Source organism: Sapajus apella, unplaced genomic scaffold (genome assembly GCF_009761245.1).
Source record: "Sapajus apella isolate SASKATOON/1434 unplaced genomic scaffold, GSC_monkey_1.0 scaffold33, whole genome shotgun sequence".
Lineage (NCBI taxonomy): Eukaryota > Metazoa > Chordata > Mammalia > Primates > Cebidae > Sapajus > Sapajus apella.
In genome coordinates, this window is record NW_022436973.1 from 19,987,629 (window position 1) to 20,013,261 (window position 25,633).

General features: G+C 48.2%; 1 protein-coding gene across 1 annotated transcript; it reads left to right on the forward strand.

Annotated features, from left to right (window-relative positions):
* Window positions 1-10,807: 10,807 nt before the first annotated feature.
* LRRN4 (leucine rich repeat neuronal 4) lies at window positions 10,808-23,259 on the forward strand. The gene is made up of 5 exons (XM_032295457.1): window positions 10,808-11,057; window positions 12,106-12,762; window positions 13,963-14,167; window positions 20,213-20,350; window positions 21,795-23,259. The coding sequence occupies exons 2-5, from the start codon at window positions 12,111-12,113 to the stop codon at window positions 23,017-23,019; spliced, it is 2,220 nt and encodes a 739-aa protein (XP_032151348.1). The 5' UTR covers window positions 10,808-11,057; window positions 12,106-12,110; the 3' UTR covers window positions 23,020-23,259.
* The last annotated feature ends 2,374 nt before the right edge of the window (window positions 23,260-25,633 follow it).

The window sequence follows — 25,633 nt, forward strand, 5'->3', positions numbered from 1 at the left end:
CCTGAGGTGATCCACCTGCCTTGGCCTCCCAAAGTGCTAGAATTACAAGCGTGAGCACCACACCCAGCCCGATCTTTCTTAAATACATGTATAGCTCACATTTATCTTAATATTAAACATTAGAAGTGTTTTGGTCTTTATTTGTAAGTTTGGTGATGTTTTGTGACCAGAAATATCCCACAGGAACTTAATTCTTGTTTATATCAATTCATCTATAGCAAAACTGGTTTCATTTAAAGTCACAGGTTCTAAGAACCTATAAACAACATTAAGTGAAGATATACTGAATAATGACTTGTTTTAAACCACTAAGTTTTGGGATACTTGTTAGCAAGAAATAACCACAGCAATGTCCCCCACCTTAAACAATTTTTAAACTCTCCCCTGCCCTATCTTTCCGCTCCATCTCATCACAAAACTTCTCCAGAGAGTTAAGAAGGCTAACACACGCTTTCTCTTGTTCTAACTCACTCCTCTCCTGCTTCAGTCTCAGCCCCTCAGTACCCTGCTCTTGTCCAGGTCATACATGTCTCCTCCTAGTTAGCCTCTAAAAACCTGATCAGATATCCTCTCCTCAATGAAACACAGGCCTCCCGCCTTTCATGATCTCAAACTTTTCTGAATTTTCTTCTACCTCCCTGACTGCTCCTTCTCATCCCCCTCAGCTCGTTCCTCCTCCTCTGTGCACCTTCAAAGGATAGAATGATAGCTTCATCCCCTTCTTTTCTCTCTCCACTAATTTTCCCTAGGTGACCTCAATCCATCTATTAGCTCTAAGCACCATCTCACACTGATGCCTCTCAAATGTAGCCCCAGCTCTCCCCTGAATTCCAGAGCTGAGTTGCCAACTGTCTCCTCAACATTTCCTTTGGAGGCCTGACAGACATCTCAAATGTCATATGGCCAAAACAAGCCTGTGATTTCCCTACCCCTGATAGGTTGCTCTCTCAGATTTCTCTGTCCCAGGAAATGGCATCTCAATCCAACCAGTTCTCAGCCAGAAGCCTGGGGATGCTCCTGCACGCCTTCTTTCCTCTCATCCCTCATGTATTAGTTTTCTGCAGCTGCTGTAACAAATTATCACAAATTCGGTGGCTGAAACCAACCTACAATATTTGATATGGTTTGGATTTGTGTCACCACCCAAATCTCATGTCGAACTGTAATCCCCAATATTGGAGGTGGGACTTGGTGGGAGGTGACTGGGTCATGGGGGTGGATTTCCACCTTTGGTGCTGTTCTCATGATCGAGTTCTCACGAGATTTGGTTGTCTGGACATGTGTGGTGCCTCCCGCTCTTCCTCTTCCTCCTGCTCCAGCTGTGTGAATATGCTTGCTCTGCCTTTGCCTTCTGCCTTGAGTAAAAGCTCCCCGTGGCCTCCTCAGTCATACTTCCTGTGTAGTCTGTGGAACCATGAGCCAATTAAACCTCTTTTCTTTATAAATTACCCAGTCCCACGTACCTCCTTATAGCAGTGTGAGAATGAACCAACACAGTATTATTCAGCCATAAAAAGGAATAACATCTTGACATGTACTGCAACATGGATCAATCTTGAAAATTATGCTTAGTCCAACCAGAAACCAAAGGACAAATATTGTATGATTCCACTTATATGAGGTACCTAGAATATAGAGACAAAGTAGAATAGAGGTTACCAAGGCTTGGGGGAAAGTGGGAGTACTTGTCTCATGGGTACAGGGTTTTTGTTGGGGATGATGAAAATGTTTCAGGTATAGATAGTGGTGATGGTTACACAATATCATTGTGAATGTATTTAATGCCACTGGAGTGCACACTTGACAAATGTTTAAATGATAAATATTATGTCATATATATTCTACCACAATAAAAGTAACAACAACAACATACACATTTATTGTCTCAAAGTTCTGGAGGGACAATCCTGAAATCAGTTTCACTGAGCCAAAGTCAAGGTGTCAGTAGGGCCACACACCCTCCGGAGGACCCCAGCCAGTTCCTTGCTGCATTCCTTGCATTTGATGGTCCCTTTCTCTATCTTCAAAGTCATCGTAGTGTCTTCCTTTGGTTTTGTTGTTGTTTTGTTTTGTTTTGTTTCTCTGAGACAGGATCTCCCTCCGTCACCCAGGCTGGGAGTGTACTGCAATCACAGCTGGCTGCAGCCTCAACCTCCCACCTCAGCCTCCCAATTAGCTGGAACCACAGGCAGGCACCACATACATGGCTAGTTTTTATTTATTTACTTATTTTATTTTATTTTTATTTATTTATTTTTTTTAGAGATGCAGTCTCACTATATTGCCCAGGCTGGAGTGCAGTGGCTATTCACAGGTGTGATCTCATGACTGATGAACATAGGAGTTTTGACCTGCTCTGTTTCTGACCTAGGCTGGTTCATCCCTCCTTAGGCAACCTGGTGGTCTCCCGATCCCGGGAGGTCACCATATTGATGCCGAACTTAGTGCAGACACCCAATCAGCATAACACACTATACAGCCCAGAACTCCTTGGCTCAAGTGATGCTCCCACCTCAGCCTCCTGAGTAGCTGGGACTACAGGCATGTGCCACTGCACCCGGCCCTGGCTAATTTTTAAACCTTTTATAAAGAGATGGTCTCCCTATGTTGCCCAGGCCGGTTTTAAATGCCTGGGCTCATGTAGAGATTCATTCAGGGTGGCTGGCAAAACATTAAGGAAACATTAGGGAAAGTTGTAAGATTATAGTCTCAAATCTTTGGAAGGCTGACAAGGTTTTATTAACTTATGGAATGGGCTGAAGTCAGCCAGTTCTTATCTTAGAGAATTCGGTCATAGGATGAAGATTAGGGATAATAGAAGCTGTCTGTTTACTCCACGTTCCTTTACCTCTACTCATTTGTTTACTCATGTAAACTTTGTGTCTGATGGTCCTCTCAGTGGGAGGTTGATGAAGGGGTGGGGATCACCTGTTAATGGTGTTTACTCTGGGCTCCAGAACCAAAAGCTTTTATCATTCATAAAACCACTCTTTTAACCACAAGTGTGTTGAATTAGAACCTCTGTTATTAAGTCTACACTGAATAAATGTGAGGGAGAACAGCAAATAGTGGTCAGTTAGCTACAATTGCCCTCTGAGAGCAGCTGACGACCCCACAGCCCAACTCTTACACTGTATTCTGTGTCTAAGAGTGTATTTTATTCATCTGTCTCTGAGTCAGGGTCTGCAGGACAGACCTCCACAGATGGTGATCGACATCTTGGGTGGTGACCCCGACATGATCAATGCCACAGGCTCAAGCAAACCTCCCACCTTGGCCTTCCAAGGTATTGAGATTACAGGCATTAGCCACCACGCCTGGCCTCCCTTCCATCTTCACATTGCTTTCTCTATAGTGAGATCTTCTTCTTCCTCCCTCTTATAAGAACAGTAGTGATTACATTCAGGGCCCCCTGGAATAATCCAGGATAATCACCTCATCTCAAGGTCGTTACTTTAATCATATATGCCAAGTTTCTTTTGCTATATAAGATAACATTTACATGTTCCAGGGACTAACACATGGATATCTTTGGGGACTATTATTCAACCTAACAAACTTCACTTCCAATCCACCAACAGGTATGTTGATTCTACTTTCAAAACATAGTTCAAATCTGTGTACTTGTCTTCATCTTCACTGTCATTACTCTGAGGGCAACATCCCCCCCTCCCCAATGAGCATTTTCAACACCTTCCTGAGGTAGCTTTCCAGCTTGCTTTTGCCTGCAATCCACACAGCAACAAGGGTGTCTCAGACAGAGCAGGCTCTTTCTTGCCGTTGCCTGGAACATTATTCCTATGGCTCTGTGCAAGATAGCTCCCTCTCATCCTCAGGTCTCAGTTCAAATGAAGTCACCCTTCTTGATGACCATCTCCACTCTCCTTTCCAATTCCTTTATGTCACATCACCCTGTTTATTTCCTTTATAACTCTTATTGCAATCTGTAATTACCCACCATGCACCCACAGAAATTAAAAAATTAAAAATAAATAAAAATTTAAAAATCCATAATGACCTTGTTCATTTTTTTGCACATTGTCTGCATTCCCCAACAGAACAAAAGCTCAAGAGGAGGGACTATGTCTGCTCTGGCATTTAGAACAGTATCTAGTGCAGAGCGGCCTTCAACATGATGAATGAATGAAGAATGAATGAATGAATGAATGAATGAAACAATGAAACTGACACTAAAATCAAGGCCTGTATCCATCTAAATAAATAGGCTATGCTGTGGTAACAAGCAACCTAAAACCACAAAGGTTTATTTCTCATATTGTATATGCATTGTGATCAGCCCTGGGGGAGCTCCAGGCTGATGAAGCAACCACCAGACCAAATGGTGCCAACTGCCATGCCAGTGAGGAAGAAAGAGCTCTGGAGGGCCTCACACCAACAATTGGATGGCATTGTCTGGAAGTGACACACATCTCTTCCTGTTGCAAATCACTGGCCAGAACAAAACAAGGAAACATGGCCCCACCCAACCACAAAGGGCTAGGCAGTACAATCCTACCAGTAGCCAAAAGAGGGAAAATCTGAACAATGTGGGCAACAGCCCTGATGACTACCACTGAGCCTTTCACAAAATGACCCCAAATAACCTTTTCAATCTCTCCTCCCTACACTCCTCCTCCATGGCCCTTACCATCCTCCCACTCTTCCACCATATTCAACCTCCTATTTGCTCAACACACCATTCCTTATCAAGTCTCCATTCCTTTCACATACTGGTTCCTCAGCCCAGGATGCTCTTAAGAGGTAACCATTATTCTGACCATCAACTAGTTTTGCCTGTTCTCGAATTCCATAAAAATAAACCTGTATAGTATGTACTCCTCTGTGTCTGGCTTCTGTTATCCAACAGAACATCTATGAGATTCATTAATCTGTGTTGTTAAGCGTGGCATAGTTTATTCTTTTTTGTGGCTGTATGGTAACCCACTGTATGACTGTACCATGACTTATGCATCAATTTTCCTATTGATAGCCCCTTGGGTTGTTTCCATTTTGGAGCATTTATAAAGTTGCTATAAACATTATTTTGGTGGCTATACCTACTCATTTCCCTAGAGTATAAACCCAGGAGTGTAATTGCTGAGTAATAGGATACATGCATGCTCAGCATTCATAGATACTGCCAACCTATTTTCCAAAGCAGCTATACCATTTGACATTCCCACCAGCAGTGTATGAGCTCTAGCCAGGTATCATTTGAGCCCAGGAGTTTCAGCTTAGCCTGGACAACCTAGTGAGACCCCACCTCAAAAAAAAAAAAAAGCTATATTTGCTCCACATCCTAGGCATCATTTGATGGTGTCAATCTTTTAAATTTTGGCCATTCTGGTGGGTGTACTACAGTATTTCATTGTGGCTTAAATTTGCATTTCTATGGTAAATAATGATGTTGATCACATGCTCATAGGCTATTGAACAGCATGTGTTTTTTTATTCAACAAAATGTTATTGAACATCCCCATTGCATCTGCTTGTTTCTATAGCAATGGGGAACAAACAACACTTGAGCTCCACAAGAGTCCAAATCATTGCTTTGTCAAGCACTTTTATTTTTGAAAGAATTTTTGTTAACATATTGGAAATCTAAATAAATGCACAGACAAACCCTGACTGCTCTTCTGTGAAAAATTCCAAATAAGGGACTGTAACTGATCAGAAACAGGAGGAGAGGGCACAGCCACAGTCATTCATTCATTCAGTAAATCTCTTTCTCTCTCTCTTTTTTTTTTTTTGAGATGGAGTTTCATGCTTGTTGCCCAGGCCGGAGTGCAATGGTGCAATCTTCGCTCACCGCAACCTTCGCCTCCTTGGTTCAAGCGATTCTCCTGCCTCACAGCCCTGAGTAGCTGGGATTACAGGCATGTGCCACCACACCCAGCTAATTTTTGTATTTTTTAGTAGAGATGGGGTTTCACCATGTTGGCCAGGCTGGTCTCCAGCTCCTGACCTCAGGTGATCCACCCTCCTCGGCCTCCCAAAGTGCTAGGATTACAGGTGTGAGCCACCACGCCCAGCCCAGTAAATCTTTCTTAAGCATCTATTGTGTGCAGGTGCTGCCAGATACTCAGATGCAGCTGTGAACAAGCTGCACACACTTCCTGGACCGACAGAGCTCACAGTTGAACTTTTTGTGATGCGATAGTGTTTTCACACTGTGCATGATTTATTTCTGTCTTCTACCCCTTCTAGGCTGGAAACTGCTTGGGGGCACGGTTCAAGTCTTGTTCATCTCTGAGCCCCCATGTTACATACTGGACACCTGGATCATGCACCAGCATGGTCTCAAGATATATGTACTGAATGCTAAGTCAATTTCATTTACTTTACAGATGAAAACTACGAGATAGACAGAAGTTTAAGAACACAGACATTGTACCCAGAAAGATGGTAGACGTGATGAAATGACGTCTACCAGCATCTTGTGTCCCAGTTAAGGTCCTTTTCATCTAGTGTGCTATCTCTGGCTGTGGTAAATTCCAGGATATAATTTGTAAATTTTCCTATCCACTGTCCCATCCCACTTCCTATGGTCACATGCAAAATAAAGTGGCAGGTTAGAGTCTGACCTCACATTTCTGTTTGAATTTTTTCCACTATGGATTTTTAAAGGATCTTGAATGGTATCTTTTAAGATTCGAAGCATTTCATCAATCGTCATGCTGAAATCTGACTTGGTGAGTGACACGTCAACAAGAAAATAAACATGAGTCTCAACCCATTACTACTTTATTTCCTCCAGATCATTTCCTCAGAGGCAGGTCAGCCACATCAGTGAGCCCACTCAGATATCTTGGTTTCTACCACTTGAAAGCCTCTTTTCGACATTCCATTTCGGGAGAGCTGGCTCTTCCCGGAGATTTGACAACCTGGTACCGTCTCCTCCCACAATCACCCTCCCATTCCTCTGGCTTATCTCTGGTGTCAGAGAAGAATGTAATCTTCAGACTTGTACATTCCAACTCCGTATTTGGGGGAAAACTCCTCAGCATAGCTGGCTGGCATGTGGAGGGCAGGGCAGGGGCACCTGGCTGAGCAGTCACCGGTCACCTGGGTCAGCCCTCATCACCCCACCGTAGGCTGCAAGAGCTGTAAAGAGAGGTGGACAGGACCCACTTAGAAGATACCAGTTCTGGGTCTCTGGGGCAGTCTGTACTGGGAGAATTTATTCCTGGAGCTCTGGGGATGAGATGAGAACAGCAGGAGTCAGAGCCCCTGAAACTGCCCAGTGTTTTGATGCTTACCAGGTGTGTTTACTTAGTCATACCTTCAGGAAAAACTCACTCTGCTAATATCACGGCAGGAGAGACCTGGTCAGCTGTGCAAATAAGCCCATAGCCAGCGTGAAACAGTGAGAATTAGATCACCCTTCCTTCTCACTAGGTAACTAGGAACTCAACGCTGCGTAACCTCAGACAAGCCAATTTCCCTCTCTGGGGCTCAAGTTTTCTCCTAAAATGGACAAGGAAGGGTGGGACCAGACAAGTTCCAAAGATCCTTCAAAAGCCAAAGATCCATGACTCTGATTTTTATCTAAATCCATAAAAGTGTGGCCAAGTATATAATCACTGCTCTTTTTCCCCTGAGGCTGTGGTTTTACTGTCAGTCTAAACCTGTAATCTTCTTCTAAGAGATTTTCCCCCCCAAAATCATAAGAGTGTGGGGAATCTGAATTGGAAAGTTTTCTGGGACTCAATTTTCCACCTCCACTTCTGCTCATTTCTCCGTCTCAACTCTCACCATAGCCCTTCTCAGTGCTGGGATGCTAGAGGATTTGGGCTGTGAGTTTCAGGAACTTGAACTTGATTTTTACTGTTTGGAGTCCTGCCGCATCCGCTCTGGGCACTGTGGAGAACACCATGATCCTCCGTGTACACGGTTATGCCTTTTCCCATTCATTTGTCTGGAACATTTCTCCCGTGTGCCAGACGCCACCCCTGGCACTGGGGCTAGGAAATAAATCCTGTGGCCCAGTTATCAGGAAGTTTAGTCCTAAATTACACAAGAGCCAAGTCAATCCGCTTGATGGCAGGTAGCCAATGTTACCTAGGAAAGAACACCAACGAATGCACTTGATTCAGCTTGAGGGCATCCACTTGGTGAAATCTTAAAGGGTGCTACAGCAGGTGCTGTCAATGCCCACCCTATCCCCTTAACTCTCTGTGGAGTTGCTTGATCTATGTGCCAGGAGTTAAACCCCCAGGAAGAAACTTTCAAACCAACAAGAAGCAGCAACTGGTGCGTAGATACCTCCTCTTCCTGGCCACTTGATGGAACAACCCTGAGGTATGCTCTACACAGTCTCGCAGAGGTCCCCAGCAAGATGGAGTTCCAATTGTCTACAGCAGTCCCTGCTCATCAACACATCATCAGCGCCTTTCCTGTCTTACTTCCTTACTCCATCTCCGCATACCTTGAGATCGCTTCCCAAATAAATTACCTGCATTGGCACCCAGGTCTTTATCTCAGGGTCTCCTTTCAAGGGGATGCACGCTAGATATTCAAAAAAATTAGCTGACATGGAGACTAAGGCAATCAAGTGGGGTGTACCCAGGCAGAGGAACAGCTCAGTAAAGCCATGGAGGGCAAGGCATGGCACGGCACTTGGCGTGGCATTTGAAGGACACACATTTGTGGGTTCCAGGATTGTGTTGCAAGACCTTAGCATTCTTCTCTGGTGGGGACAAACAATTTAGTCATCTTGTCCTGACCTCTAAGAAGTGCTAGAAGAGAAGAAAAGACTGGGAGAAGAGGGCTGACCCTCCCCGAGAGGTGCCTGGTAGGCCCTACCCAGTCATCCTCCTTAGTCTTGGGCCCACAGTGACCCAAGAAATCAGCTCTGTGTATTTGCAGAACGAGCTCCTCGACTATGGAAGGAAATTTCCCATTGTCTTGGCTTCTCACACAATTTGGGTCTCAGTATTTGGAAAAGGCTCTCTTGTGCTTAAAGGCATATTATAGTACCAAATGCTGAAGTCTATGGAAGGCAATATAAGACACTGGTGTAGCTGGGTGCAGTGGCTCACGCATGTAATCCCAGCACTTTGGGAGGCCGAGGCGGGTGGATAACAAGGTCAAGAGATCAAGACCATCCTGGTCAACATGGTGAAACCCCGTCTCTACTAAAAATACAAAACATTAGCTGGGCATGGTGGCGCGTGCCTGTAATCCCAGCTACTCAGGAGGCTGAGGCAGAAGAATTGCCTGAACCCAGGAGGGGGAGGTTGCGGTGAGCCGAGATCGTCCCATTGCACTCCAGCCTGGGTAGCATGAGTGAAACTCCATCTCAAAAAAAAAAAAAAAAAAAAAAAAAAAAACCAAAAAAAAAAACCAGGATGGACTTGGCTCCTTTTCATCTGGGAAAGTCCTGCCTGGACTCCCCAAGTCCCTGCCGGCCTCAGCATGGTCAGTCGCCTTCATGGGTGGAACTGGCTGGTTTGACTCTGAAGGAAACACGATGCTCTAATTCTGTTTGTTCGTTTGTTTGTTTGATGGAGATGAGGTCTTGCTATGTCACCCAGGCTTGTCTTGAACTCCTACCTGCCTGCCTGCCTCGGCCTCCCAACATGCTGGGATTACAGGCATAAGCCACCATGCCTGACTTCATGTTAATTCTTGGACGTGGAGCCCTCAGTGCAAAGGCAGAAAGGAAGCAGGCTGCCCACTGGCCTGCATGCTGACCCCACCTCTCCCTGACTTCTCCTTCCCACCTGGCTGGGTCACCATGGCATGTGTTTCTACCTCTGGGGCCTGGGTCCAGGCTCCCTGGGAGGTGACTGCCTGAGTCCCAGGCTGGGGAGCACACAGCAGCCCCTCCCTGCTTCTGAGCAGCTGGGTCCTAGCTGGCACTGAGACTGGAAGGATATTTTGCAGGCTTTGGGTGGAAAGGCCTCAAAGGAATTTCCAGTTATCCAATCAACCCTAACAGGCCAGCTTTTGAGGTATCCTAGAATGCCTCAGGGCTGTCCAGATAAGGTCTAACAAGAGGAAAGATACGTACAGTTCTGGCCTCGGGGTCTGTCTGGTCTCAGCATCTGTCACACGATGCTGGGGCTCATTCGATGCTGGGGCTCATTAACCTGGATGAACTCTCAGACGGGGCTGGGCAGGATGAGGAGTGGGTGCAGATCAAAGGCCCTCAGAGGAAATGACTGGGCTCTGCCTTGGGACTTTGAGGGAGAGAGGCGCTGTCTTCTCTAAACAAACGTGCCCTAAACAAAGCTCACTCAAGCATCACATCTTCGGGAGACCTTGGGCTGCTGGTAATCAGGACCCATCCTCCCCGGCATGGAGCAGGAATGTCCTTTCTGCATTTCTGCCCTCTGTTTATTCTCACTTCTTAAGATAGATGAACGTCCACACTGTCACTGAGCAGGGTCCCAGAGCCACCAAACAAACTCTCCGCGGGGCCTCCTGGGTCTGGTTCGAGCCTGCTCCTGCCCCAGGCCCTTCTGAGTATCCCCTCTCCTGCCACTTTTTCCTGGAAATCCCTACCAGCTTCCCCTAGACTCGGATGCTCCTTTGGGAGAAACAGCTTGCTTTTCTTGCGGGCTCATCACTCAGCCTCCAGCCGTCCCAGGAAATGGGAGCCATCTGGCAGGAAGGGTCAGATTCCGGAGAGGTGACAGCACTGGTCTGCCTCACTGCACTCCATTAGCCCTCAGTGCTGACTCCTTTCATTTCTCCAGCCTGGGAAAGGTGGTGTTAGGAGAGGTGAAGGTGGGGAGGGCTAGGAGGAGGTGCCAAGCCTGGGAAGGGGCAGACACAGGCCCTAGCGGGAGAGGAGGGAGCTGAGCAATGAGGGTGTTGGCTAAAGCCAACAGTGTCTTGATGGGAAAGGAGAGGCATGGGAAAGGCTGGAGTATCTTAAGCCTGCTCAGTGGATGGGGGTTGTGGGGGAGAGGTAGCTTGGAGACAGGCCTCCCTGTGGAGTTCAGAGCTGAGCTGCTGTCCAAATCACTGGTCCCTGGAATCTACAAAACAGAACCGAGAACTGCAGAGGTGCATCCAAAGGAGCCGCACTCCAAAAGGACAACTTTCAGGTGAGCACGACACACTGCTGGACGCACACGCTCCTGGCTTTAGGTTCCAAGATCGTTCTCACTGCCTTCGCCCCCAGCTAGCAGTAGGGAGACCCTTCCCCTGGAGCCTGGGTGGTTGCTCGGAGATCTGCTGGTTGGCTCAGAGAGCTGAGCAGGAATATACATCTGCAGTCATGAGGGATATCGAGCAGTGACCTCGTGGTGAGGCCCTGGTTAACAGCATCTTTGCCACTCCCAAGGGAGCCCATGGCTGCCAGATCTGCCTCGGCTTGATCTCCCAGCCGACCTGTGCAACCCTAGGTACCCTAGAAACTCCACGACTAGCAGCTCTCAGCCATCCCTCCTGGGCAGGGCTAATATCGGGGGCTCTGGATTCTGTTGGAACCTCATGGGACCCGGAAATGCCTGGCTGCAGGGTCTCCGGGGTCCACAGGGCTTGGACTTACAGGGCTGCTTTCTTCTGAAGGCCACCCTGAGCATGCCCCCAAGAAACGGACTCCAGGGCTTGTTCTAGGCAAACTAGGACTCCCCTGTGGTTGGGCAGTTTTAATGGGGAAAAGCGGCATAACTGAGAGCTGATGGACTGACAAAATCTTCCAGAGTCCCTGTTTCTATCGAAGCAGAGTTTCTCCCTGAGGGCATTCACGTTTATGGATCAGCGACTGTTTACCTGGGGAGAGTTTGCAGCAATAAAAGGGGTCATCCCTTTCCTGCAGAAGCTCCCAGGATGGGGGTACATAAACGGAGAGAGTTACGGAGAGATTCAGGCCCAGACTGGACAGATGAGGAAGGCGTCCCTCCCACAAAAAGAGGAAAAGGCATCCGTAAGAGGAGGAAGACCACGGCGCTCCTGGGGGAGACGACAGGGCAAAAGCAGACAGGGGCGAAGTCACTGCACACTAGGCGACTCTGGGAACGTCTCGCTGCCCTTCGTGGAACATCCAGGGCCTGTGTTCCTCCACAGAGCCCTTGGGGTGGTGGTGGGACGCGCATCTGCCCCTTTGTTCGGGGATTGGATTTAACGGGAGTCCTGCTGTTCTCTCCCCAGAGGCCATGCAGCAAGCCCTGCTGTTGCTGGTGGTGGTGCTGCGCCCCAGCTGGGCAGACCGTCCGCAGGAGAGGGTCCCGCTCTTCCGGGTCACTCGGCAGGGCCCCTGGGAGAGCAGTGGCAGCAACGCCACCGACTCGCCCTGCGAGGGTCTGCCCGCCGCGGAGGCGACGACCTTGAGCCTGGCGAACCGCAGCCTGGAGCGCCTGCCCGGTTGCCTACCACGCACACTGCGCAGGCTCGACGCCAGCCACAACCTGCTGCGCGCCCTGAGTGCGTCGGAGCTCGGCCACCTGGAGCAGCTGCAGGTGCTGGCCCTCCGCCACAACCGCATCGCCGCGCTGCGCTGGGGCCCGGGCGGGCCGGCGGGGCTGCGCACCCTGGACCTCAGCTGCAACCAGTTGGCCGCCCTTCCGCGGTGCGCCGGCCCCGCGCTGAGCAGCCTCCGCGCCCTGGCGCTCGCCGGGAACCCGCTGCAGGCGCTGCAGCCCCGGACCTTCGCCTGCTTCCCTGCGCTGCAGCTCCTCAACCTCTCCTTCACCGCGCTGGGTCACGGCCCCCAGGGGGGCATCGCCGAGGCGGCGTTCGCTGGAGAGGACGGCGCGCCCCTGGCCACGCTCGAGGTCCTGGATCTCAGCGGCACGTTCCTCGAACGGGGTGAGTCCGGGTGTCCCGCGTTTTCAGCCGCTCTGAGCGCAGAGCCAGGCTGCGCTTGCACTCCTGGGGGCAGGGCTGCGTTCTTCCTCGAGGGGTGACCCGGCTGCTCAGCTTGCAGCAGCATTCAAAACAAAACAAACAAAAAAACACCAGCTACATTTTTCGAGCAAGCGGGCCCAGTTTGAAGCGCCACACAGGAGTCACTTTCTTGAGTCCTAAGAGGTGGGAACCGTTACCATCTCCGTTTTACATATGAGGGACCCAAAGCCAAAGCACAGAAAGGTGAAACTCGCCTGTGGTCTCACAGCTCATTGAGCAAATCTGAACCCAGGCATTCTGGGAGAGCCCAACACTGTAACCACGCGGTTCTACTACTTCCCAGCATGGCTGGGTAAGTGCTTGTGGAATGGGGAAGTGAGTGCACGCTTTGCGGCTGATTAATAGAAAAACTGCGCTGCAAACATGCAGTTAGCGGCAGTGACTGAGGCTTGCAGGATGAATTCATTGATTTCTCTACCTGGCTGGACGAAACTGTTTCCGTGAATGTTGAATCACTCAAACAAGACACGGGAGAGTGGTGAGGATAACTGGTCTCCTCTTCCTGGTGTTCTTTGATGCACAAGGTTGGTTTTACTATTTTTTAAAAACATTTCACGTGTCTACAGCCACCTGTTCCATCACAGACAGAGAAAAAAACAGCTAGAATGGGGACTACAGAGGAGTAGGGGCACATTCTCCATTTATTAAGAGAGCCACAGAATTAGGTTTCGGGGGCCCCTTGCCTCCTTAATTATGTTCTGCGGAAGTTTCCCACTCCTGAGAGAGATCAGAGGGACTTCTGGTTATTTTTCGTGTGAACTTTAATGAGAGAGTGAGGCAGCAACACACTTGGAGACATTGTCCTGGGTTCAAGCCTTGTCTCTGCCCCTTTCCAGATATGTGGCCTTGGGCCAATCAATCCCCTCTTTAGCCTTGACTCAGACTGTCAGAAAGGAAGGACTGGTTCTCCCTGAGCGCCCTTCCGGCTGAAATGGCCACGCTTCTGTGATTCCCAGAGCTGCTAACTGTGCCAATGCTCAGCAATGACTTCACCACTTACTCTGCCACTCTCTTTCTTTCCTCCTCCTTTCCTTCATGCCATGCTGGCCTCCTGGGTTTGTGCCTTCTGGAGTAGTGGGCAGTTTCCCCTCTGTGTTTCAGTTGAGTCAGGGTGGCTCAGAGACCTGCCAAAGCTCACATCCCTCCACCTGAGGAAGATGCCTCGGCTGACGACCCTGGAGGGGGACATTTTCAAGGCGACCCCCAACCTGCAGCAGCTGGACTGTCAGGACTCGCCAGCACTTGCTTCTGTCGCCACACACATGTTTCAAGACACTCCGCACCTACAGGTCCTTCTGTTCCAGAAGTAAGTGCTTCAGAGGCACATCTCTTAATCACATCACTGATTTTTGCCCATTATACTATGTTGAATTTTACAGAACAAACCAGACCTTAATTTTTCTCCCACCACTCTTCTAAATCCTCTCTGGGGCTTTGTTTTTCCCCACCTGGGTGATATCTTGGGCAGGTCCCAGGGAGTCCATGCAGCCATCTAGCCTTGCAACTCAGTCCCATCCAGAGCAGTATTGGAGCACAAAACTCTTATGCCTTTAAAGTTTATTTTAAGCCCAGACTTAGAAATTTACAGCAGGAAGAGGCAAGGAGGACCTCAGGTCTCCTCTCTGTCTGGATCTACCTTCTTCCTCACATGTCATGCAAGTTCAGTCCCTGCCAGAATTTGAGTGGGTCTACGGTTGAAAGTATTGATATTTTCAGAAAATCCCTGGGAAGTCTAGGGACAGGTCTTATTACGACTGTTTTACACAATGCAGTCACTAAAGATGGAATTATTCTTCTAAAAGGATGAATAGTTTTTCAAAGCAAAGTCAGAACCATTCACTCGTTCTTTCCTTTATTCCATAAATAGCTATTGAGCACACAATGTTGTGAGGGGAAATTCTTTATATCTCTGGCTCAGACTCCTTTGAGCTCGATAAAAACCCAAGAACTGTGTAAAGTGCTGGGATACAAATATCAAGTAGTTTCTTTATCTATAAAATAGAGCTATGACAATAACACTTCACTTTGGGTCTTTTCATGAGAAAAAAAGCATATGGTTTCTGTAGAGCACTTAGCTCAGTGCCTGGCACATGGTATTTGTCCTATAAAATGAGTGAAGATGATGGTGGTGGTCCTAATGGTGATGCTGATGGGGATGACAGTGACGGTGATGGTGTTGATGCTGGTTGATGTCAGTAATGTTGATGGCACTGGTAGTGATGATGGTGACGATGATAAGTGGTGGCACTAATGATAACGGCGAGGATAGTGATGATTGTATGATATAATAGTGGTGGTGAGACCGGGCATGGTGGCTCATGTGCACCTGTAATCCCAGCACTTTGGGAGGCTGAGGTGGGTGGATCACCTGATGTCAGGAGGTCGAGATCAGCCTGGCCAACTGGGTGAAACCCCATCTCTACTTAAAAAAATACAAAATTAGCCGGGCATGGTGGCATGTGCCTGCAGTCCCAGCTACTTGGGAGACTGAGGCAGGAGAATTGCTTGAACCTGGGAAGTGGAGGTTGCAGTGAGCCGAGATTATGCCACTGCACTCCAGCCTGGGCAACAAGAGCAAAACTCCATTTCAAACAACAACAACAAGCTAGTGGTGGTGAGAACACTGACAGCGACAATGGTGATGTGATAGTGGTGGTGATATTAATAAAGATAATTATGTTGATGGTCATGATGACTTTGGTGACAGTGACAATGACAGCATGGCCACTGCTTTCAGGGAGCTCACAGTTCAGTATAGGCAGCAGACATCCGCCATTTATAATACATCATGATCTAGAGCAGAGACACACACCATGTGCTGTTATTAGGCAGGTGGGGGTAATGATCCATCAGACCGGATCAGAGAGGCTTCTTCAGGAACAGCATGATTAATCCGTATCTCAAAAGATGAGTCCAGTCTCATCAAGTGAATGTCAGAGGAGAAAGGCCATCCAGACCCAAAAGAGCAAGCATCCTAGGTTCAGCAGTGGTGACCACTTCCGTCATCCCTCGACTTGTCAATTCACCGCAATCTGACTACCCACATCAGCTGCCAAGTCAGTGGACACATCCATCTGTGGAGCCTATTGTTTATTTCCTCCCTCTTGACGTTCTCTGTCTCTTTGGCCCCAGTATGCTGCCCTGCTGCTTCTCCAGCCTTCCTGACTAGGCCTTCTTAATGTCCTTGCCTATTTCCACTTATAACTTTCTTGCAGGTCATTTGTCACTATGCACTACTCCAGCACCATCCCCTTCCCTCAAGCCTGATACATCCTCCTCCATCTCTGTGCTGAGGATGCTTAGTTGAATATCTCTAGCCAAGGCCTTCTGATGAGCCCCAGAATCATGTATCTAATTGCCTGCTGGATAGTAAAGATCTATGAGGCATCCAGTGGAAATGTTCCGTAATAATAACATGAACCTCTTGTACCATGGCAGGCATAGTTCTAAGCATATATTAAAGTATTTACTCTTGCAGCAATCCAGACAGCGAAGATTCAGTCATTATTCCCATTTCACAGATGAAAGCACTGAGATACAGAGATGTTGAATAACTTTCCTCAGTTCACATAGTTAGTAAATAGTAGAATCAGAATTTGAGCCCAGGCAGTTTGGCTCCACATCTGATACCTTAAACACAATGCTGCATCAGACTGAAGCCTGGAGGAGGGGAGTCTGAGCCGGAGGCACAAATAGTATTAAGATGATATTTGAAGCCAAAGGAGTTCATGAGATCACCAGGGAGACAGTATAGAGAGATGAGGGCCCAGAACTGAGCCTTGAAGAACCCCAATTTTTTTTTTTGAAGGTGTCTCTGACTGTCACCCAGGCTGGAGTGCAGTGGCTCAATTTCAGCGCACTGCAACCTCCACTTCCGGGGTTCAAGTGATTCTCCTGCCTCAGCCTCCTGAGTAGCTGGGATTACAGGTGCCTGCCACCATGCCCAACTAATTTTTTGTATTTTTAGTAGAGACTGTGTTACACCATGTTGGCCAGGCTGGTCTTAAACCCCTGACACCGTGATCTACCTGCCTCGGCCTCCCAAAGTGCTAAGATTACAGGTGTGAGCCACCGTGCTTAGCAGAACCCCAACTCTTAATGTCAGGATGAAGAAAAACCAGGAAAGGAGACCAAGAATGTATGACCAGTGAAGTAGCAGAAAAACCAGGAGAATGTGATGTCCTGGAGGTCAAGAGAAGAGAGTGCTGGAGGAGGGAGGAGTGGTTGGCAAGATCATCAGGAGCCCCGGTCAGCTGAGAATGGGGGGCCACAGGATTGGCAAAATGTGGGACATCAGTGACATTCATTCCCAAGGGAGCCAGGTGAAAGGGGCAGAAGGGTCACTGCAGGCATCAGGTCCCACTCATCCCATTTCTATCCCCAGTAGCTCCGGTGCCAGCCCCCTTCCCTTCAACCTTTTAGGGCAGCTCTAGATCAAGTCCTCTCATTTCCCATCATCTTCCTTACTGTCTTCTAACACGTTTCCATCTTCATGGGCGCCATTTTAGAGCAAGGCAGTCTTATTTTCATTTATAGTTTGTACTCTTTACTCTTTGACAGTCTGGTGAAGTCTGTATGTGGGTCCACTTTTTATTTTTTTCTTTTTGAGACAGAGTCTCACTCTTGTCACCAGGCTGGAGTGCAGTGGTACGATCTTGGCTCACTGCAACCTCTACCTCCCAGGTTCAAGCTATTCTCCTGCTGCAGCCTACTGAGAAGCTGGGATTACAGGCGTGTGCCACCATACCTAGTTAACTTTTCTGTATTTCACCATGTTGGCCAGGATAGTCTCAATCTCCTGACCTCAAGATCCACCCTCCTTGGTCTCCCAAAGTGCTGGGATTACAGGCATGAGCCCCCGCGCCTGGCCATGGTTCACTCTTATCAGAAGAGTGGTGTGTGTGTGTGTATGCGCGGTTCTTTATCACCTTAAGTGACAAAATCCACCAGTAAGTCTAATAACTTTCGTTGTTTTAATGATTGTAAATGACATGGAACTACTGGAAAGTGACATGGAAATATCTGCAATTTCTATTAGCAGTTCTCCAATAGAAATTATTTAGGAGAGCAAATGGGGACTTCTTCCACACTAGGGCCCTGTCAGATGTAGGGAATACCCGAATGTGACATGCATCAGCAACCAGCCAGGTTCTGTCCTTCCTCAGCATGTGGACTTTATCACATGTAGGTGGCACTGGGTGGCAGAAAGAACCACCACAGTGCATTGTACCTTTTCCCCGAAGAAGGTACAATAATTTTCCTTTCTACACGTTCTGCATGTTAGAGCATGCAATATGCTGTCTGCCTCACTAAGTTGTCATCATGATGACGATGAGATAATGTAGGTAAAGGACTCAGCAGTGTTACTCAAAACAATATGTAATCCTCCTCCTCTTCCACTTCAGGGAAAAAGAAAAGCATTTCCTTTGCACAGAAAAATACTGATTGAACTCTCATTCTAAGATTTCCATTCTAGCCATGTAAAATCTGCAAAAAACAAGCACACACACACACACACACACACGTATATGTAAGTATGGCTTAAGTTTTAACATAAATGGCACACACACATATATTTCGTGTTCCTGAGGTGACTGTCACTTTCCCACTGGCCAGAAGTGATAGAGCAGAACATTTCCCCAGAGTAGTAGGAGGCAGGTTCCCAGGCAGATAAAGGAAAGCCAGCCTTTGGTCAGAAGAGACTTGATGGTAAAATGCAGCTCCCATTGCCCATGATGAATTATAATATAACTCAGTACGTGTAAAGGAGACAAAATCGGAGAGGTTCAGGAGACTCCAGGAGTGGAGAAAGCCAAAGCTAAACACTGTGAGACTCTGGGGAAGAAAGAAGGGAGCTGGGAGCAGATCTGCCATTGCTAGGTGTAGACTATATGCAAAAATGACCTCAGTAATTCCTCCCATCCCTGTACACACATCTCTTTCCAACATGATTGCGGCGCCTCCTATATATATCTATATATTTTTTAATTTAAATTATTTAGAGGCAAGGCTGCAGTGCAGTGGCACAATCATGGCTCACTCTCTAACTCATGGGCTCAAGCAATCCTCCCAGCTCAGCCTCCCAAGTAGCTGGGACCACAGGTGTACTCCACCACACCTGGGTAATTGTTAAAAATTTTTCTGTAGAGACAGGGTCTTGCTATGTTGCCCAGGCTGGTCTGAAACTCCTGGCTGCAAGTGATGCTCCAACCTTGGCCTCCCAAAGGGCTAGGATTACAGGTATGAGCCATCAAACCAGGCCCCATATTTCAAGGAGTCTATTGCTCTACCTCTTGAAGCTGGGCTTGGCCTTGTGATTTGCATGGGCCAGTGGGACATTAGCAAATGTGATGTAAGCAGAAACTAGAAAGCAATCGAGCACTGGGGCCTGGCCTCTCCTGCTGTTGGGGGTCCCTCCACAACCATGTGAACAAGCCCAGGCTAGCCTCCTGGGTGATGACAGACACATGGAGAGAGGTTCCAGCACACCTGATTGAGGCTTACACGTGAGGCCATCCCAGATCATCTGGTCCCAGCTGAGCTAATCTAGACCACAAGAACCACAGAGCCAACCCACGGAATCATATGAAAGAATAAATATTTATTGTTTTAAGTTACTAAGTTTGGGGGATATGCTCTACTTAGCAAGAGTTCACTGATGCACTTAAATGAAGCATCTTCCAAAGGACTGGCGTTGAATGTCACCAGCCGTAGGCAATAATATTGGTCCATAATAACAAATCTACTTGTACATAGAGATTTGCATTTACAAACACTTTCATCACCACACACTCTTTTGGTTGTTGTTTGTTTTTTGAGACAGGGTCTCACTCTCTTGCCCAGACTGGAGTGCAGTAGCACAATCTTGGCTCTCCACAACCTCCACATCCCAGGCATAAGTGACTCTCCTGTCTCAGCCCTCTGAGTAGCTGGGATTACAGGCATGACACTACTGCCTGGCTAATTTTTGTATTTTTAATACAGGCAAGGTTTCATCATGTTGTTCAGGCTGGTCTCAAGCTGTTGACCTCAAATAATCCACCCACCGTGGCCTCCCAAAGTGCTGGGATTACAGGTGGGAGCCACTGTGCCTTGCCAACACACACTCTTTTTGATACAACCATTGGTCATGGAAATATTGTCCCCAGTTGATGAGGTATATTTCCTGTTAGGTTGGTATCTCCATTTTACAACAGAGGACAAATAATAAAGTCCGAGGTCATTAAGAGTTTTGCCCCAAGCAGTTATTCTCCAACCCCTATCAGAATGGTTCTGACACCATGCGTCTCTGGGAATATCTTTGATCCAATTGTAAAAACCTGACTTAATTGATTTTTTGTATGTATTTCAGCTGCAACTTGAGTTCCTTCCCTCCTTGGACCCTGGATTCCTCCCAGGTCCTAACGGTCAACCTCTTTGGCAACCCCCTCACTTGCAGCTGTGACTTGTCTTGGCTTCTCATGGATGCGAAGAGAACTGTCCTAAGCAGGTAACACATTTACAAAGCAGATGACCGAGAGGTGAGGGTCAGCCTTCAGGAGCTGAAATTCTCCAGCTTACGTCTTGCTCTCGTGACCATGCTGGGCACTTTGGCCATGTTGGGCTGGACAGCCTCCCCCGTGTAGTCACACTCAGGGACCCAGGTGATGGAAGCTGCCTCCATTCCAGCCAGCCAGAAGGGGCGAAGAACATGGAGGAGCAGACATGGGAGGTTTTTAGTGAGCCAGGCTGGGAGGTGATACTCCTCACTTCCACTCACATTCATTGGCCAGGAGCCGCATCTACCTGCAAGGGAGGCTGGGAAGTGTAGTCTGGCCTAACCGCTAGGCCCAACTGAATCCTCAAGATGGAACCTGACCTCCTGCTTCTGGTTTATCCAGTATTAGGTCTCTGGTCTTACAGAGCTCACCTGGGAAATTCCTATAATGGCTTCTGGCTAGAAGAGCTGTTTATGCAGTGGGGAGCCACATCTAGGCTGGCCACCAGGAGACAGTGGGAGCTGGGTGGCTGGGAACACCCCTAGTCCCAAGCGCTTTCAAACCAGTTCCACCAGGTAACCACTACACCTTGGGAGGCAACCCCTGGCCCCCACCCCCACCATCCGCAGGATTCTGTTTGTTTGTTTGGAGACAAGGTCTTGTTCTGGTCCCCAGACTGGAGTGCAGTGCTACAATCATGTCTCACTGTAGCCCCAACCTCCTGGGTTCAGTGATCATCCCTCCGCTTCTGAAGTAGCTGGGACCACAGGTGCAAGCCACCACACCCAGCTAATTTTTTTATTTTTATTTTTGTAGAGATGGGGTCTCACCATGTTACCCAGGCTGGTCTCAAACTCCTGGATTCAAGGGATCCTCTCAACTGGGCCTCCCCAAGAGTTGGGATTACAGGCATGAACCACCATGCCCAGCCAAGATTCTTTTCTCATCTCCCACCCAATTCCAGCTGTGAAGTGGGGCTCAGTCTGCCCCCCAACCCCACATTGCCTCCAAAGAGAAGCACCTACGCCCTTTGCAGTCAAAGGTCTCATCACGGTATTAGTTAATGAAAAGTTAATGAAATAGTGCTAAGTAGGAAGAGTCCAGCTTCATCCTACTTAGCACTATTTCATTAACTTTTTTTTTAGAGATGGGGTCTTGCTTTGTCACCCAGGTTGGAGTGCAGTGGCATGATCATGGCTCACTGCAGCCTCAGACTCCTGGGCTCCTTCTAAACTTCTGTTTGCTTCTCTGCCCAATGGGAGTGAGGACAGGAGCTTCCTCCAAATGTTTCCCAGAATCAGTGAGGTGATGTGTGCAGCATGTGTGCCCTGAGGTGCCTGGCAGAGACGCATTGATGGGCTTGGCAGGGGGTGATGCCAGCAATGAAAATTCAAAGCTCTGCACAGACGCATCCCTGAAGCCAGACTTCTTCTAACTGGTTGGCCTCCCCTCCAGGGCAGCAGACACTGTATGCGCGCCAGCTGCTGGATCCAGCGGCCCCTTCTCAGCCTCCCTGTCACTCTCCCAGCTGCCTGAAGTGTGCCAGTCTGACCAAAGCGCCACCCTCCGGGCTTTGCACCTACCCTGGTTTGACCCCTCCACCTACGCACAGGGTCCCACCGTCACGCCCAGTGCAGCTCCCGACACCCGACCTGCGGGAGCCCAGCAGAATGTCTCCAAGGCCCCTACCGTCCCTGTGGGCTCCCGCGCGATAGCTGCATGGCCGCACAGCGATGCAGGGGAAGGCACTGCCCCCTCCACGACCAACTCTGTAGCAGGTCACAGCAACTCCAGCGTTTTCCCCAGGGCTGCCAGTACCACCAGGACCCAGCAGCAAGGAGAACATGCCCCTGGCCCTGTCCTTGAGCCTGACATCTCAGCTGCCTCCACCCCACTGGCCAGCAAGCACCTAGGCCCCTTCCCTACCTCGTGGAACCACATACACTCACCTCAGCCCGGTCAGAGGACACAGGCCACCCCCCAGGTCCCCAACCCGACTCCTTCCGAGGGCGGGATTCCAGTCTTCCTGCTGGATGACTACAGTGAGGAGGAGGAGAAGGGGACGGAGGAGGAGGTGGGAGCGCCTTACCAGGACGTCTCCTGTGATTACCACCCCTGCAAGCACCTACAGACGCCGTGTGCAGAGCTGCAGAGGCGCTCGCGGTGCCGGTGCCCCGGCCTCAGCGGGGAAGACACCATCCCAGACCCGCCCAGGCTGCAGGGGGTGACGGAGACCACGGACACGTCGGCACTGGTCCACTGGTGTGCCCCCAACTCGGTGGTGCACGGGTACCAGATCCGCTACTCTGCGGATGGCTGGACGGGGAACCAGTCAGTGGTGGGGGTCATTTACGCCACGGCACGGCAGCACCCTCTGTACGGGCTGTCGCCGGGCACTACCTATCGTGTGTGCGTGCTGGCGGCCAACAGGGCCGGCCTGAGCCAGCCGCGGTCCTCCGGCTGGAGCGCGTGCACCGCCTTCACCACCAAGCCCAGCTTCGCGCTTCTGCTAGCAGGGCTGTGCGCTACCAGCGGCCTGCTGCTCGTTAGCACCCTGGTGCTGTCCGCGTGTCTCTGCAGGCGGGGCCGGACGCTCCGCCTGCAGCGCAGCGACACACACTTGCTGGCCTACAAAAACCCGGCCTTTGACTACCCGCTGGGGCTCCAGACGGTCAGTTAGGCCAGCTTCTGGGCTAACGCCTCCAATCGAACTGGATCTGAGCGCAGAAAAGATACAGAGTCAAAAACAACTGCATCCGCTCCTAGGGTTTCTAATTCCCGTGAAGCTAGAATGCCTTGGGCACACATGGAACTTGCCACATTGAGTTTCTCAGTCCAAGGAACAAATGCCCTCCCTTCCTTCTACTTCACACTCTGTTCCCAGAAACCTGATAGTAGATACCAGATCACTCCCAGTGCCGCTGGGCCTTCTTTTTTTTTTTTTTTGTTTTTGTTTTTTTGTTTTGTTTTTTGAGACGGAGTTTCACTCCTGTTACCCAGGCTGGAGTGCAATGGCGCGATCTCGGCTCACCGCAACCTCCGCCTCCTGGGTTCAGGCAATTCTCCTGCCTCAGCCTCCTGAGTAGCTGGGATTACAGGCACGCACCACCATGCCCAGCTAATGTTTTGTATTTTTAATAGAGACGGGGTTTCACCATGTTGACCAGGATGGTCTCGATCTCTTGACCTCGTGATCCACCCGCCTTGGCCTCCCAAAGTGCTGGGATTACAGGCTCGAGCCACCGCGCCCGGCCGGGCCTTCTTGCGTGTTGTTTCATTTGGGGTTTTCAGCAGTCAGTGGCCCTCTACCCAGTACAATAGTGAATGGAAGGAGGAGGGGATAAAACAGGGAAACTGCATAACCCAGCCTCCTCCGCCATGTTAGAAATCACATCCTCACGTCTTTCCAGCGGAAGCTCCTTCATGATCAAGCTCTGGCTGAGGCATAATGAGCTCTGTTAATTCAAGAAATCAATTCCAGTGGATTTCCAGTTCCAGTTCCTGAGAGCCGGAATAAGGGGGAGAGCTAGTGGTTGCTTCGTAAGGCCTTCTGGGTTTATTAGTTCCATTTCAGGACATGGCAAGAACATGTATTTCCATCTGTACAGTTAAAACCAGTTTTCTGGCAACGTCTGTCAAACACAGGGAACGGCTGTTCTTTAAAATCAGTGTTTACTGCATTCCACCTAAGACTACATGGACAAATGAACTATAAATTCATTTTTTAGGAAGCATAAACTTTTGGAAATCTTTTTTCCTAATTAGAGGGAAGAAATGATCAAAAGAGAACCCAAAACTCTAGCTAGAAGCCAAAAAGTTTCTCTGCCATAATTACATCAAACAATGCCTCAATATAATTTGTGTCTTCATGTGGGATGCATCCACTGTATCCTCTACTTTTTCACATTTATACAAACAGGGGAAAAAATGGTTCTGTGAAATTATAATTAAAGCCATATTTCTAGATTTTAATTTTCAACATCAGCATTTATTAATTTCCTGCAGCTGCTGTAACAAGTTACCACAACCTGGTAAAACTGGCTTAAAACAGCAGAAATTTATTTTCCTACAGTTCAGGCCAGAAATCCAAAATCAAAGTATCAGTGGGGTTTTTCCCTCCTCTTCTAGCTTCAGACAGTCAGCAGCAATGCTCGGTATTCCTTAGCTTGCAGACATCATTCCAGTCTATCCCTCCATCATCTCACACATTCTCTGTCTCTCTGTTCACATTTCCTTTTTCTTACCAAAAAAGCTAGTTATTGGGTTAAGGCCCACTGTAATCCAGTATGACCTTGTCCTAATTTGATTGCATCTAAAAAGACTCTATTTCCAAATAAGGTCACATGTACAGTACTGGGGGTTTGAACTTGAACATATCTTTCTTAGGGGACACAATTCAACCCAGAATAGCATTTACTTCTACCGTAAGAAGAAAAGAAATCAAGTTTGAATCCCATGTATCTTTTGTTTCCAAACCAAGCTGCAGAAGCTAAAACTTAATTGCACTATGTATTTCCAGTGTGTGAAGTTTTGAAAGAGCTTCCCCAAACTGTAAGCTAGATCCCTAGTTTCATCACAAATATAACCTAGAGAATTGGACTAAATGATTTCAAAGATCTCCGCCAGCTGTTGCGCAAAGCTATGATGTTGTGGGCTTGTTAAAAAAAAAAATACACACAAAAAAACAAAACTGCAAAGCAAGGTTGGTGTGCACCTGTAATCCCAGCTACTCAGGAAGCTGAGGTGAAAGGATTGCTTGGGCTCAGGAATGAAGCCCCAACTCAAACACATCGCAAAAGCCAAAAATCTAATTACTACAGACATGTAATTAAATAACACTAATGCTTATTTTTAAGCTTACTATCAAGATTAAGTCTATTCTGTGAAGACACTGAAATGAATTTTCATCATTTTTGAGTCTATATGCAAGTATATATTCAGATATATCTAATATAATTTCAATGTTTTATAAACTGGCAGAATTGATGTTTTATAACAATTCAGTATCCAAAAGCCTGAGGAGACTTGGACCATTTTCCTAAGGTTGAAGTGGACAAAGTTTATTAACCAGAGCCAGATTGCAACCTTAATAATAAAGAGATTATGGGTCCAACCTGTAAGTCACTCCAAATGGCATCAACACTAAACCATAAATAAGCATAACAAGGTGCAAAGTTCTAAATTTTCCCATAACTACTTCAAGTCCTCCGTTTTTAAAACATTATTCTTACATGGTTTAACCCGTCACTAATGCAGAGACTCACTCAGTGTGCGTCTTGGGTGGTTCCGCAGTG